This window comes from Sapajus apella, unplaced genomic scaffold (assembly GCF_009761245.1).
Source record: "Sapajus apella isolate SASKATOON/1434 unplaced genomic scaffold, GSC_monkey_1.0 scaffold2, whole genome shotgun sequence".
NCBI classification, from domain to species: Eukaryota; Metazoa; Chordata; class Mammalia; order Primates; family Cebidae; genus Sapajus; species Sapajus apella.
In genome coordinates this window covers 12,026,030-12,039,776 of record NW_022436942.1, presented here as the reverse complement: position 1 = coordinate 12,039,776, position 13,747 = coordinate 12,026,030, and the positions used below count along the sequence as shown (strand labels likewise).

The following is a 13,747-nucleotide window of genomic DNA, read 5'->3' as shown; positions in this document are numbered from 1 at the left end:
TAAAGCAGAAGAATCCTAGAGGGAGAATTGTGGGCTATGGATTGATTGATGGTATTCCATTTTAGTAGCATCTCTCCTGTTGAGGAAAACATCTGTGTGAAGATGAATTAAGCCTAATTTTGTGCAACTCATGTTTTCCTGTTTCTTGTAAAGCATATCAGTAATTACAAAATATAATGTGTTTTCAGTAGTGCCTAAATATAAATGTCCATTTAAGTATATGTTGGTAGTTCAGATAGTAAATAGACTTGTTAATTTTCCTTGACATCATAGAATGTTCAGGAAAGAAATGGTGAATGTCATTTCAAGCCACTCTCTTTTCTACATTCATTCTTTAAAGAAAAACATTTAGTACTGTCAGCAAACCTGAGATAGCACCAGATGAAAAATGTGGTCTTTATATTTGAGCTGAAGAGATGAAAGCGTTCTGTCCTTTCAGTCTTTCCCTTTTCTTTCAGTTCTAAGTGCCATACTGAAAATAATATGCTGGGTTTTCCCCCTTGTAGATCACTGTTTTCTTACTAGCCATGGTCATTTTCATGTTTGTTTAATTTTTTTTTATTGATAGTGTTAAAGAAATTGGGAGAATGCTGATTAAATAATGTACCTGGATATCAGTAGGACTTTTGACATTGCCTCTTGTAAATTCCTTGAGGGCAGTGTAGAGAAAAGTTAGTTAGATGCTATTATTAGGGTTTGTAGGTGGCTGGGAAACCTAACCCAAAGCGTTTGTGACTGGTTTCCTGTTGTCTGGAGGGAGATCTTGTGTACTGAGAAGCAGAACTTTCCTTTGCACCCACTCTGTTCACTTTTTTCCATCAATGATGGGGTGGAAATTACAAGTGAGTAAATGCTTGTTCAATACAAGGATCATGTATGATCAATTAAATTGAAACCGTCTGTCCTGCAAAATAGTGTGTGCCCATAACTGAAAGTGTTTAAGCTGTGTCTTTGTGGCCATCTGTTAGGGATGCTCTAGAAGGGACTCCTGCTTGGGAGGGAGGGGGAACATGTTTGGATTCTTTTTTAACCCTGTGATTCTATCACTGTACCATATTTTGGCTCTAAGATGATTAGTCAGATATCTTCTTGTAATCTGTTGTAAATCTCTGACTAACCAAGGTGGAAGCCTAAAGGTGTCAGGCACCCTGAGTGCCATGTTGGTATGCCAGGAATGCTTATGCTCCTGAAATAAACATGCCTTCAGACATGAGGCCTTCAAATAAGTGAGTGAATATTTGGGAAGAACTACTATAAACAACTTTGTTTCAGGAATACTGATTTCTTCTTTGATGGACTAACTAAAAGTCAATGACAGAGAGAGGAGGACTTGAAGTAGAGGATGATTTAATGGAGCTAGTTTTCTTTTGGTCAGGTGTTTTTAGCTCAGTGGCCCCTGAGGGATCTTGCTCACAGACTAGACTATCAGCCCTGGGGCAGGGCAGGGTGAAGTAGGGAGAGGATGTACTTCCATGTTCCTCTCTTATGAACTTCCTCCACAAGTCTGGATGAGGGAATTTACTGATATCTTGTTACAAAACTGGCAAAATGAAACACAGGTCAATCTTTAGCTCATCATCCTACTTATTGTCTTTGATAAGACATCTTATTTGACTTGTAAGGAATTCTGAAATTCTTAGCATCAAATATCTCCTCTTTTAAAGTTGAGTCCAAAGGACATGGGTTTCTTAAATGTCTGAACACATTTCTAAACTGTTGAGGAGAAAAAAAATCACATGAACGAGAGTTGATTCTTGGCCCAACATTTGGGGTGTGATGGTCAGATAGTTAGGCCGATGCAGTTCCTATCCAGCCCCCTAGAGAAGGTGCTGTGCTCCCGACTGGCTGCTGAGGAGAGGATTTCACATCTCTTGCATTCCCTCAAAAGGGTATGTGGAGGTAAGACATGACCATAAGAGCAAGAGGGGAAGAATTCTGCAGTGGCAGTGAGGTAACTGTTGGATACCTTTGTGAGGTCAAAGAATGTGAGAGTGCTTCTGACTACATTATTTTAAAATTATATGAAGTATTTTGGGTGTACAGGATGTATTAAGAATAACACAATGCAATTTACATACCCTCTACCCAACTTGAGAAATAAAAATTAACCACAGGAAAACACACTCATATGTGTCTCCCTGATCTTACCCCAACTCCTCTCAGAGGTAACCACGATCCTGAGTTTCACACCCTTTATTTTTTAAATGAGGAAAAGGAAGCCCAGAGAGGTGGGGAACTGGTTTAATTTCATACTCCAGGCTAGTGAGAGCCACAGGATGCCTTCTGCTTCTTTCCTTGGGGCACAGTTTATTGTTAGTAAACCTGTACTCCTTCTCAGCCTTTTGGGTGTAATCAAGTCTGTAGTGTCTGTGATAAGACAGCTTAGAGATTATGTTTGCAGCCCCTATCGGCTGTGTGGCTTTGCACAATAAGCATGGAGAATTGAAGAGAAGGAATTTTAGCCAACACTTAATTGTTTGGAATCTTGGGCTGGTACAGTAAAGTATAAAGGGATACCATGACATCCACGGACAGTCAGATGTACAGGTTCTTAGAATAAAAATTGCAGGGGACTGTCATGATGGTGGCACTGAGCTATAAAATGAAAGAGCATCACAATCAAACTCCTTTCACAGCTTTCCTTTTTGCTACATGCCCAATTAGACATCTTCCAAGCCTTCATAAAAGCAGTCCTGCTGAAATAAAAAATGTCATTTTAAAACATTTTCCTAGGGAAGCATTATCAGGATATTTCTTTGGCTTCCTGGGAGAAATGAACATGTGATTAATATATATTTTCTGGTGAATAAGAACCAGGATTGAAGAAGCATGTTTGGAGCTATTAAATTTTAATAAAAATAAAACAAAATTACGTTTCTATTGCTGATAGAATGATACATAATTTTGAAATTTTGGTGGAAGCACAGGTGTTTTCCCCCATTTTTATTTATAGATCTTTAACAGCCTAGGCTTTACACCCTGTCACTTTTCTCTCTTTTTTTTTTTTCCTTTAAAAATAGCACCTAACAATTTTCACCTAGAGCTCATCCACACACATTTAAAAAGGTGGTATCTTTGGAGAAAACGTATAGTCGATCACAAGATCATCCACTAGACTTAATTTTATCCAGAGGGCTGACCTGACATTAAATGTTTAAAAATCATCAGAGCTGTGAAAAGTAAGCACTACATGGGAAGATTTGTGAGTTCTTTGATTCAGAAGAGATAGGAAGCTGTGGATTTTTGCATTAATCCATTTATTGAATAACAGGAGGAAATCAGACTGCCCGTGATTGCCCACCCTTGTTTACCAGTTGGAATGCCCAGCTGCAGCTGGGTTGATTTGACAGCGCACAGGGTTGGGTTTAATCATCATCTTTTGTCTGTCTTGAAAGCGGATGTTGAAGTGGAATCTCCCCACCTGCTGTGTAAGGAACAGTATCTCCCTCTTCACACTCGACTTCATAAAACTTTAATGTCTTTCCAGGATGGATAAGAGTTGGTGAAGGCTACTGTTTCAGACTTGGCATTTTTGCTTTTGTTTTTCAGACTGTTTATTCCATGGCTCCATTCCCTTTCCCACAATTGGCAGAGTTGAGGGAAAAATATACCTACAACATTACACCGTTCCCAGCCACAGTTAAACCCACCTCAGTTTCTGGGTAAGGTTTTTTAATTCCTTGTTGTTTTCATGATGGAAGACTTAATATCTTAATTTGTTATTGTAAATTAATATTTATGAAGCCCCAGAAATCTGTTAATTTGACGCTTAGAATCTGAATGTCCCATTCCAAATGGTTTTGACTTGAACTCAAGAGAGATTTTTAAAAGTGTACTTTCCAGAGGAATTTGGAACATAAACTGAAGAGATATTTAGTGACCTCACAACTTATCTAATGATATCAAGTATTACAAATCTCAATAGTTAAAATAGTGTGGAACCTGTATACAAATACACAGATGAGCTAATTTAAAAACTGTGAAGACCAGAAATTGACAACTCTATATACAAGAGTTTATCATACGAAAAATAGGCATATTGAATCCATGGTGGAAAGTTACACTATTTAGTAAATGGTGATGGGCTAATGAGAACTAATTTGGAGCAAAACTGAGAGTCAAACCTCATACCATATGCCAGGATAAATTTCGTATGGATGAAGAAAAAATGAAATAATAAAATTAGCATAAGAAAATGTGGAAGAATTCCTTTAGTTCTTTGGAATTGGGAAGGCCTTAATAACTGACTCAAAATAAAAAAAAAAAAGGAAAAATATTTAAGTACTTTAAATATAATTTTCTGGATGGCCCAAATCAAACCAAACCAAACCTATAAGTAGACTCAAAAATATCTGTGGAAGGCTACTTTTAACTTACCATACAAAATAGGGACTGATATTGCTAATATATAAAACTCCTAGAAATCGGTAAGAAAATGGCCACCCAAGCTGGATGTGGTGGCTCATGCCTGTAATGCTAGCACTTTGGGAAGCTGAAGCAGGAGGATCACTTGAGGTCAGGAATTCAAAACCAGCCTGGGCAACATAGCAAGACCCTGTCTCTACAAAAAATACAAAAATTAGCTGGGTGTAGTAGTGCAGCCTATAGTCCTAGCTACTTGGGAGGCTAAGGCAGGAGGATTGCTTGAACCCAGGAGTTTGTAATAGTATAATATTGGAAACCACTCAAGTGTACACCATTAGCAGCTTGGTTTCACACTATGGGCTGTGTACAACCAGTACAGCTGTAAAAAGAGGAAGCTCTGTGTATGAATATGGAAAGGTTTCTTTTCTTTCTTTGTTTTTTCTAAACCTTGCTCTGTCACCCAGGCTAGATTGCAGTGGTACGATCATGGCATACTGCAGCCTTAACCTTCCAGGTTCAAGTGATTTTCCCATCTCAGTCTCCTAAGCAGCTGGGACCACTGCCATGCACCACCATGCCTGGATAATTTTTAAATTTCTTGTAGAGACAGAGACTCGCTATGTTACCCAGGCTGGTCTTGAACCCTTGGGCTCAAGCAATCCTCCTGCCTTGGCCTCCCAAAGTGCTGAGATTATAGGTGTGAGCCACTGTGCCCAGCCTGTAAAGATTCCTTATATGAATAAAGGCAAGATCCAGAAGAGCATATTATAGTATGCTAATAGACATGCGAAAAGAAGAGAAAAATAAAAGCATGTAGTCATATTTGCTTATCTGTGCACAGAGAAACTGAAGAATACGTAAGAACCGGTAACAATGGTCATCTGTGGGAATTAGGTGGGAGATTCCCACAGGTGACCATGGTTACTAGTTTCAATGGGCAGAAGTTGGACAGAGATGGGAGGGAAACTTCTTATAAATCATGTAATTATATATAATTTTGTTTCTTTTGAAACGGAGTCTTGCTCTGTCATTGCCCAGGCTGGAATGCAGTGGTGCAATCTCAGCTCACTGCAATCTCTGCCTCCTGTGTTCAAACAGTTCTCTAGCCTCAGCCTCCTGAGTAGCTGGAATTACAGGTATGCACCACTACGCCCAGCTAATTTTTTTATATTTTTAGTAGAGACTGGGTTTCACTGTGTTAATGATATGTAATTCTATGTTAATTATATTTATGGTATTTAAACCATGTAACTTTATTATGTTTTTTTCTTTGTGTATTTCTTTTTTGTCTTTTATGTTTTCCAAGACGCCATAGTAAGGTCAGAGACAGTGATGAAGAGAATGACCCAGATGATGAGGATGCTGTTGTTAATGCAGTGGGATGTCTTGGACCTTTTAGTGGGTTCTTGGCTCCTGAACTGCAGAAGTACCAAAAACAGATTAAAGGTAAAGAGATGGCTCTTGATTTAGATATCATGACGTATTGGTTTACTATAATAGAGGTAATATTATTGTGTCTTATAGATGCCTCAGTAATTTTCTGAACTGGTTACAACTATTCAAAGTCTTTATTAGGCTAGGTGTGATGGGTCATGCCTGTAAGCCCAGCACTTTCGGAGGCTGAGACAGGAGGATCATTTGAAGACAGGTGTTCGAGACCAGCCTGAGCAACATAGGGGAGACTCTGTCTCTACCAAAAAAAAAAAAAAAAAAAGACAACAACAACATTAAAAAGTCATTACTAGGCTGAGTGTGGTGGCTCATGCCTGTAAAACCAGCACTTTGGGAGGCCGAGGCGGGTGGATCATGAGGTCAGGAGTTCAAGACCAGCCTGGCCAATATGGCGAAACCCCTTTTCTATTAAAAATACAAAAATTAGCTTGGCCTGGTGGCGCTCACCTGTAGTCCCAGCTGCTCGGGAGGCCGAGGCAGGAGAATCACTTGAACCCGAGAAGCGGAGGTTGCAGTGAGCCCAGATTGCGCCACTATACTCCAGCCTGGGTGACAGAGTAAAACTCCATCTAAAAAAAAAAAAGTCGTTACTAAAAATATCTCCTCTGTTACTTTATCTTTTTATCATTTAAAGACTTCTCTCTGTATTATGTGTTACATGCATAATACACATTTCTTTTTCTCTGTGGTGACTTTTGCTCCCATTCATTGGTTTCAACCTTGTATGCTAAGTTCCTTAGCCCAGAGACTGGCATACACTCAATGCTTAATATATGCCATCTGAGTTTAATTTACTTTATTCCAGACTGACTTCTCTTCCAATAGGATTAGCCTTTAAATTAAAACACTATTGTCACCTCTACTTGAATTTCTTGAGTGACAGGAAACTCATTATTTCTTTTTTTTTTTTTTTAATTGTATTTTAGGTTTTGGGGTACATGTGAAGAACATGCAAGATTGTTGCATAGGTATACACGTGGCAGTGTGATTTGCTGCCTTCCTCCCCTCACCTATATCTGGCATTTCTCCCCATGCTGTCTCCCCCAACTCCCCACCATCCACTCTTTCTCCCCTATTTCCCTCCAACAGACCCCAGTGTGTAGTGCTCCCCTCCCTGTGTCCATGTGTTCTCATTGTTCAACACCTACCTATGAGTGAGAACATGCAGTGTTTGATTTTCTGCTCCTGTGTCAGTTTGCTGAGAATGATGGCTTCCAGTTTCATCCATGTCCCTACAAAGGACACGAACTCATCATTTTTGATGGCTGTGTAATATTCCATGGTGTATATGTGCCAGGAAACTCATTATTTCAAAAGACACTTTGCTAGATTCTTCCCCTTAGTCCATGGTTTCTAGTTACAAAGCGACAATTTCTGCCTACCCATTCTACTAATAGTTCTTCTCTTTGTTTTTTTCTATTTGAAGGCATTGCTGTTTATTAACTGACCAGATTACAAAAATAATCATGGTAGACCCCTTAGTTCATGCTTCTAATAAGCCTGTAGGTCTTCTCTTCCCCATTGCCAGCATCTCTACTTTCTTCAAAATAGGAGGGTGTTTTCTTCATTCCACCTTGTAAAGAGGATAATTTGAAGGGCCATAGGAAGTTGTCACAGGAAGTTACTGGCTTCTTTGAAGCCTTTTCCAACAGTATATATCCATGAATCAGATCCTCCAGGCAGACAATGTCATATTTACCAAGAGATTGAGCAAAGTGTTATCTGTAATGGCAATTTGCTTCTTATTGATTTTGCTATAACAACATTTGTAGATTAGTTCATTTACTTACATTAAGTTTGGGTACACCCATGCAATGTATGGTTCTCCAATCCTTGCTATGTTAATTCAAGCCTTCTTGAGCTTAACAAAGATCCCCTTGAAGATCTGCAAAGGGGTGAAGCTCCAACACCTTTCAGACCTTTGGGCTCACACCATTGATACCTCTGATCCTTAGGGAAAATGCCAGTTTGTGTTCTGTAAGAACATAGAAGTTGTCAGCTTTTCTTGCCATCCTAGCCATTCCAATCTCAGTTCTGTCCATCTGCCTGTATTCCTTGTGACTGTGTTTAGCTTTTTCATAGATAAGCTTCTTTGTCTTTTGAAGCACCTTTTGGGCAAACTTCTTTCTCAGGTACTTGATCTTCAGCTCTGCAAAATTCCTTTGCTTTTTCTTAAGGGTTTTTGCACAGCAGGAACCTTTTTCTTCTCTTCAACACATTCCATTGTTCCAGCTGAAAAGGAGGATTCTTCTCTTTGAAAAAAGCACAACAAGTCTACTTGTGCCTTCTTCTACCTGACATTTTTTCAAATCTTTGAGGACAGCTATCATGTCCTCTAAAGCTTTCTCAAAGGCCCAAGTTCAGAATTTCTTTAAGCATGTCTCTTAAGCTGTGACTTCTGTACTTTTTTTTTTTTTTTTTTTTTTTTGAGATGGAGTTTCACTCTTGTCATTGAGGCTGGAGTGCAGTGGTGCGGTCTCAGCTCACTGCAACCTCCACCTCCTGGGTTCAAGTGATTCTCCTGCCTCAGCCTCCCAAGTAGCTGGAATTACAGGCGTGTGCCACCACACTTGTATAATTTTGTATTTTTAGTAGAGATGGGGTTCCACTACATTGGCCAGGCTGGTCTCGAACTCCTGACCTCAGGTGATCCACCCACCTTGGCCTCCCAAAGTACTTGGATTAGAGGCATGAACTACCACACCCGGCCTTTTTGGACTTCCTAATATTCTGTTAATTTACCTCTAGATATCCTGTAATTTGGTAATGTTCCTCTTAAAATGCGGTGCTCTGAATCACATGCCATGTTTTATTTCATTTTTTTTCTATACGGAATAGACTTCCTGTAGCCTGGGCATTATCAATGTTATGTACTGCTTTAAAGTTTGTCATCCTCTATGTTCTTTCTTGTCTTGGGTGGCAGCTTTTCCTTTAGCATATTTATTCTACCTTTTCTAGTTTGAAGACCATTCTCCTTGTTCAAAGAGGTTAGAAACATGCTGAAAGAGGACAGAAGCAGAATAGATGTCAGGCACCTCTGTTCTCTTTGCCATCTGCTAACTTCATGTTGCCTTCTTGAAGTCATGGGGCTGTCTCCTAAGTTGTTCAGCTCTCGCTTGGAAGGTAGGAGCAGTGGCAGCAGCTGCTACTACTTCTAACTTTTGGTTGTGATCTTTTGGAGTATTTCCTGTAAGCCTCAGCTTGTTTTGAGTTTTAACCTCCTTAGTGGTTGGGCTCGTACTGTTTTGTGAGTATGTCCTTGGTATGTGCTCTTCTCTCATCTTTTTAAATTACTTTTAAAAATCTGAACCCAACAAGAGTCTTCTTGATTTCTGCAGTGCCTCCCCCCTCCTTTCTTATTGCCTGAGTTTCAGCCTTTCATTTCTAGCCATAGGATCAATATGTTTTTTTTTTTTTTTTTTTTTTTAAATACTTTAAGTTCTGGGGTACATGTACAGATCGTGCAGGTTTGTTACATAGGTATACGGGTGCCATGGTGGTGGTTTGCACCATCCATCACCCCATCATCTACATTAGGTATTTCTCCTAATGCTATCCCTCCCCAATCTCCCCACCCTCTGCTATCCCTCCCCTAGCCCCCGACCCCCCAGGCCCTGGTGTGTGATGTTCCCCTCTGGGATCAATATGTATTTTAATGATAAAGTTTTTGAATTTGCATTTCTGTAGGCTGGGTCTATGTTCCATTTTTCTTCTCTGTTTTTCTTTCTGTGCATTTTTGTGCTTTAGGATGACGTGATCACTTTCTCCTAAATTTCATCATGAGTCTTTGTTGTTGATTTTGCTCTGATTAGCAGTTTCTCTTTTAGTTTTCTTCTCCTTACGGAAATGATTATAGTAAAAAAATGAAGAAGTAAGTTTATCAGATATTTAGCCTTTGTCTGAATAACACTCTCAGCAGATGTTAGGAGAGTTGGAATCTCTCGGTCTTTTTAAAATTTGGCCCCCATGTCAGTTTTGCAAATTGTGCTGGAGAAGCTTGTTCTCTCCCGCTTTGGCCTGTGTGGTCTGCGGGTTACCGCCACCCAGTATTGTTTCTCTTTCTTGGAGGTCATCTCAATTTTATTTAAGAGACAAATCTGCTAGTTGTAGGTATCATAGGAGCAGATATCACATCAGATATAACAACAGAGTGAACAGGAAATGTTTGTTAAATGAACAAACCATTCATTCTAGTGATACAGTGTTCTGAAGTCTTGATAATTTTATAAATTGTATAACTACTTTTAATGTAAGAAAAATGCATTTTTAATGACTGAACTCTACAAACCATCAATCCCATATAAATCCTCATATAGTTATGTGGAAATCTGTGCAATGATTTTAGAAATTAGGAGTTATATATTTCTAACGGAATCTTAGAAAACGGCAGTGATTTTTATTTGTAAGCAGTTGATGTTATGTCTATATAGTTAACAAACTGGTAACAAAATCAAACACTGAAACCACATAGCTCATTTCAGACCCACAGCTAGGTTAATAAGAAAATGCAGAAGTATTTTCAGGAGCAAATCAAAATAAGCACTAGGCAAACTCTAGTATGCATTTTTTTCCTGTGGTTTAGAATTTCACGGAGGTTAAGATACTGCACTGGGTTCTAGTGCAGTCAATTTCCATTTACTCTGGTTCCCCTCCACTAACCATCTCCTTATGTCTCATCCCTCGAGTGCAGAGCCAAATGAGGAGCAGAGTCTGAGATCTAATAACATTGCAGAGCTGAGTCCAGGAGCAATCAATTCCTGTCGAAGTGAATACCACGCAGCTTTTAACAGTATGATGATGGAACGCATGACCACGGATATCAATGCACTGAAGCGGCAGTACTCTCGAATTAAAAAGAAGCAACAGCAGCAGGTTCATCAGGTGTACATCAGGGCAGGTAATGTGATTCTTCAATTGAATCAATTTCAACTCTATTTCAACTTGTAAAATGAAGAACAAGTAATCCTAGGAAGGCCTTGGAATTACTAACTATGGTTCAGTATCCGTCAACACAGCTGGCATGAGATAATAGCATATTTAGCTTCTCATTTTAAATTTTGTTTTATCAGGCTCTAAAGAAGAAAAAGACTACAGGTTCTTTTTAGGCCCCAAGGACCAGGCAGTTGATGGTATTAAACATGTCTCTACTCTATGTGCTTGTAGAGAAGGGTTTACAAATGATTAGAATGTTGCAAAGCCATGCAATCCTTGGACTGGAGAAATTTTAGAGCTAATGCCCCATACATTTTATGCATTTGAATTTAGAATTTAGTCATCTGTGCACTAGTAAATTAAGCTATAGTCATTTAAGGGATATTATAACAGATGTTGTGATCAGAGAAAATGGTGGGGGTGGGGAAACTTTAAAAAGCCTGTACCTTGCTGATGGCAAGTATCTTGGGAGTATACTAGGAAGAACATAATTATAATGGAATTGGAAATGCTCTTTTCCAAGGATTGTCAAGCTTTTCTCTTTTTAATTCCAAAAATCCCAGTGAACAATCTGCTTTATTGTTTAATATATGCTGATTTGGGAGCTGTTTTTTCTTGCTTGAAGTGAATATCCTAATGAAATGATGCCTGTACAGAATTAACTGAAATATAAATTTGACATGTTTTTTAAGAGGCATGTGAGCATGTGACTGATCTTGCACAAAAACTGAATTTACTTTCCATTTATCAGAGAAGAATAGTTGACTTCCTGACAATTCTCACTTTATCCTGAATTGTTAAGAAACCAATCACAAAATAAATGAACAATTTCACTTTAGGTTTCAAAAACATTGACACATATATTTCCTCATTTTGTCCTTAAAACAAATCTATGAGGAAGGCAAGGACAAATAGTCTCATCGTCTTCCAAGCGTTGAGGAAATGTATTCAGGAAGGCTTAGCAATTGTCCAGGGTTATATAGCTATAGTGAGTGGTCAGGCCAGGGCTAGAACACAGGTGTTCTGATTCTGTGCACAGTCCCTTTTCACCTACACTGTCTTTGGGTATGATGGCAATCTCCACTGGGTGCCAAATCAGCCCAGTAGTTTGTACCCTAGTCAGCGATCAGCAAACTGTGGTCTGTAGGCCAAATCCTGCTCACTCCCTGTTTTTGTAAATACAGGTTTTTTGATTTGTTTTGTTTTGTTTTGAGATGGAGTCTTACTCTGTCACCCAGGCTGGAGTACAGTGGTACAATCTCAGCTCACTGCAATCTCCATCTCCCAGGTTCAAGCAATTTTTGAGCCTCAGCCTCCCAAGCAGCTGGGATTGCAGGCATGTACCACCAGGCCCTGCTAATTTTTGTATTTTTAATAGAGACAGGGTTTCACCATGTTGGCCAGGCTGGCCTTCAACTTCTGACCTCAGGTGATCTGCCCACCTTGGCCTCCCAAAGTGCTGGGATTACAGGAGTGAGCCACCATGCCTGGCCTGTAAATACAGTTTTATTGGAACACAGACATGCCCATTTGTTTACAGGTTTGTCTAAGGCTTCTTTCACACTATAATGGCTAAAATCTTCACAGTCTGGTCTTTTACAGGAAAAGTTTGCTGACCCCTTCTCTAGATCATGGTTGATGTGGTTTTCTTTAGGGGAGAGATTGCTGCTCAAAGGCAAAGCTCTAGAGCATTGGTTCTTGAACTTCAATGTACGTACAGATCATTTGGGGATCTGCTAAAATATAGACTCTGTTTCAGTTGGTTTGGAATGGAGCTGAAATTATACATTTCTAACAAGCCCCTAGGCACTTCTGGTACTGCTGTTTGGGGACTGTATTAGTCTGTTTTCACACTGCGAATAAAGACATACCCGAGACAAGGCAATTTATAAGAGGCTCAATGGACTTACAGTTCCACATGGCTGGGGAGGCCTCACAATCATGGTGGAAGGCGAAAAGGAACAAGTCACATCTTAACGTGGATGATGGCAGGCAAAGAGAGAGAACTTGTGCAGGGAAACTCCCATTTTTAGAACCATCAGATCTTGTGAGACTTACTCGCTATATCAAGAGAACAGCATGGGAAAGACCCATCCCCATGATTCAGTTGTCTCTTTCCAGGTCCCTACTATAACACATGGGAATTATGGGAGCTACAAGATGAGATTTGGGTGGAGACACAGCCAAACCATATCAGGGACCATGGTTTGAGCAGCATGGTTTTAAATGGGATGGTATATGATAAGATTAGCAGCACAGGTGGAAAGACTGAACTTGAACTAGAGGTAAAAAGACCTTAGTTTCTGAGACTTAATGGAAGGTAGTGAGGATGGTGGTTGAGGTACAAGCTTCCTAGGTTAGGGAGGATGGGAAGTAGGGGCCTTTTAGATCTGATAGCTTTTGTTTTCATGGAGAAATTGGGGGAAAGTTGTTTGCTGGGAATAAGGTGGGGATGGGAGTAAGTGAGAGGTTAAAGAAAGTAATGGAGATTTAGTTAGGTCATTGAAAGGAGTGAGAGAGGGAAATGAAAAGATTGTTTGGCATTGAGGACTCTGAAATAGGAGGTCATGAATTTGAAGGGCTCAGTTTCAGAAAAGAGAACTTGAATTATGGATCCAGGTTTGGGGTTTTACTAGGAATGTGTGACAAAGAGACAGGGATGCCTATGAGACAGTGATCTAAGTGATCAGCCATGCATCTGGCAGAGTAGTGGGGGTCAGTGAGCCGAAGACAGATGAGGCGTTATGAGGAGCCTGAGGAACAAGGACAGAAGTCTCTGTGGTTCATTACCACGTATAGTTAGACTGAGAGCCTGAGAGCTGGAAGAGCAAAAACGAGAAGTATTAGAGTTGAATATTTTTCATATAAGGTAGAGCTGGGTGATAAGGTTTAGGATGCAACTAGGGAGGTTGAGGAACTCTGAGAATGTAATGGAGAGCCAGTCACAGTGACAGGCAAATAATTGAGGGAGGTAGCAGGAATGTGGTGAAGAGGAGAC

At 39.8% G+C, this 13,747-nt stretch overlaps 1 protein-coding gene across 4 annotated transcripts in view; it reads left to right on the top strand.

Moving 5' to 3' along the window:
* Window positions 1–13,747, top strand: part of TBC1D30 (TBC1 domain family member 30) — a 99,632-nt gene that overhangs the window by 81,102 nt on the left and 4,783 nt on the right. For 2 of the 4 annotated variants that reach the window (XM_032288381.1, XM_032288395.1), the window contains 4 exons: window positions 3,550–3,662; window positions 5,672–5,811; window positions 10,508–10,714; window positions 10,887–10,946. In XM_032288381.1, the coding sequence (XP_032144272.1) occupies window positions 3,550–3,662; window positions 5,672–5,811; window positions 10,508–10,714; window positions 10,887–10,946 (520 nt within the window). The remainder of the gene's footprint in view (window positions 1–3,549; window positions 3,663–5,671; window positions 5,812–10,507; window positions 10,715–10,886; window positions 10,947–13,747) is intronic. The other 2 variants (XM_032288388.1, XM_032288405.1) reach the window with 1 other exon arrangement.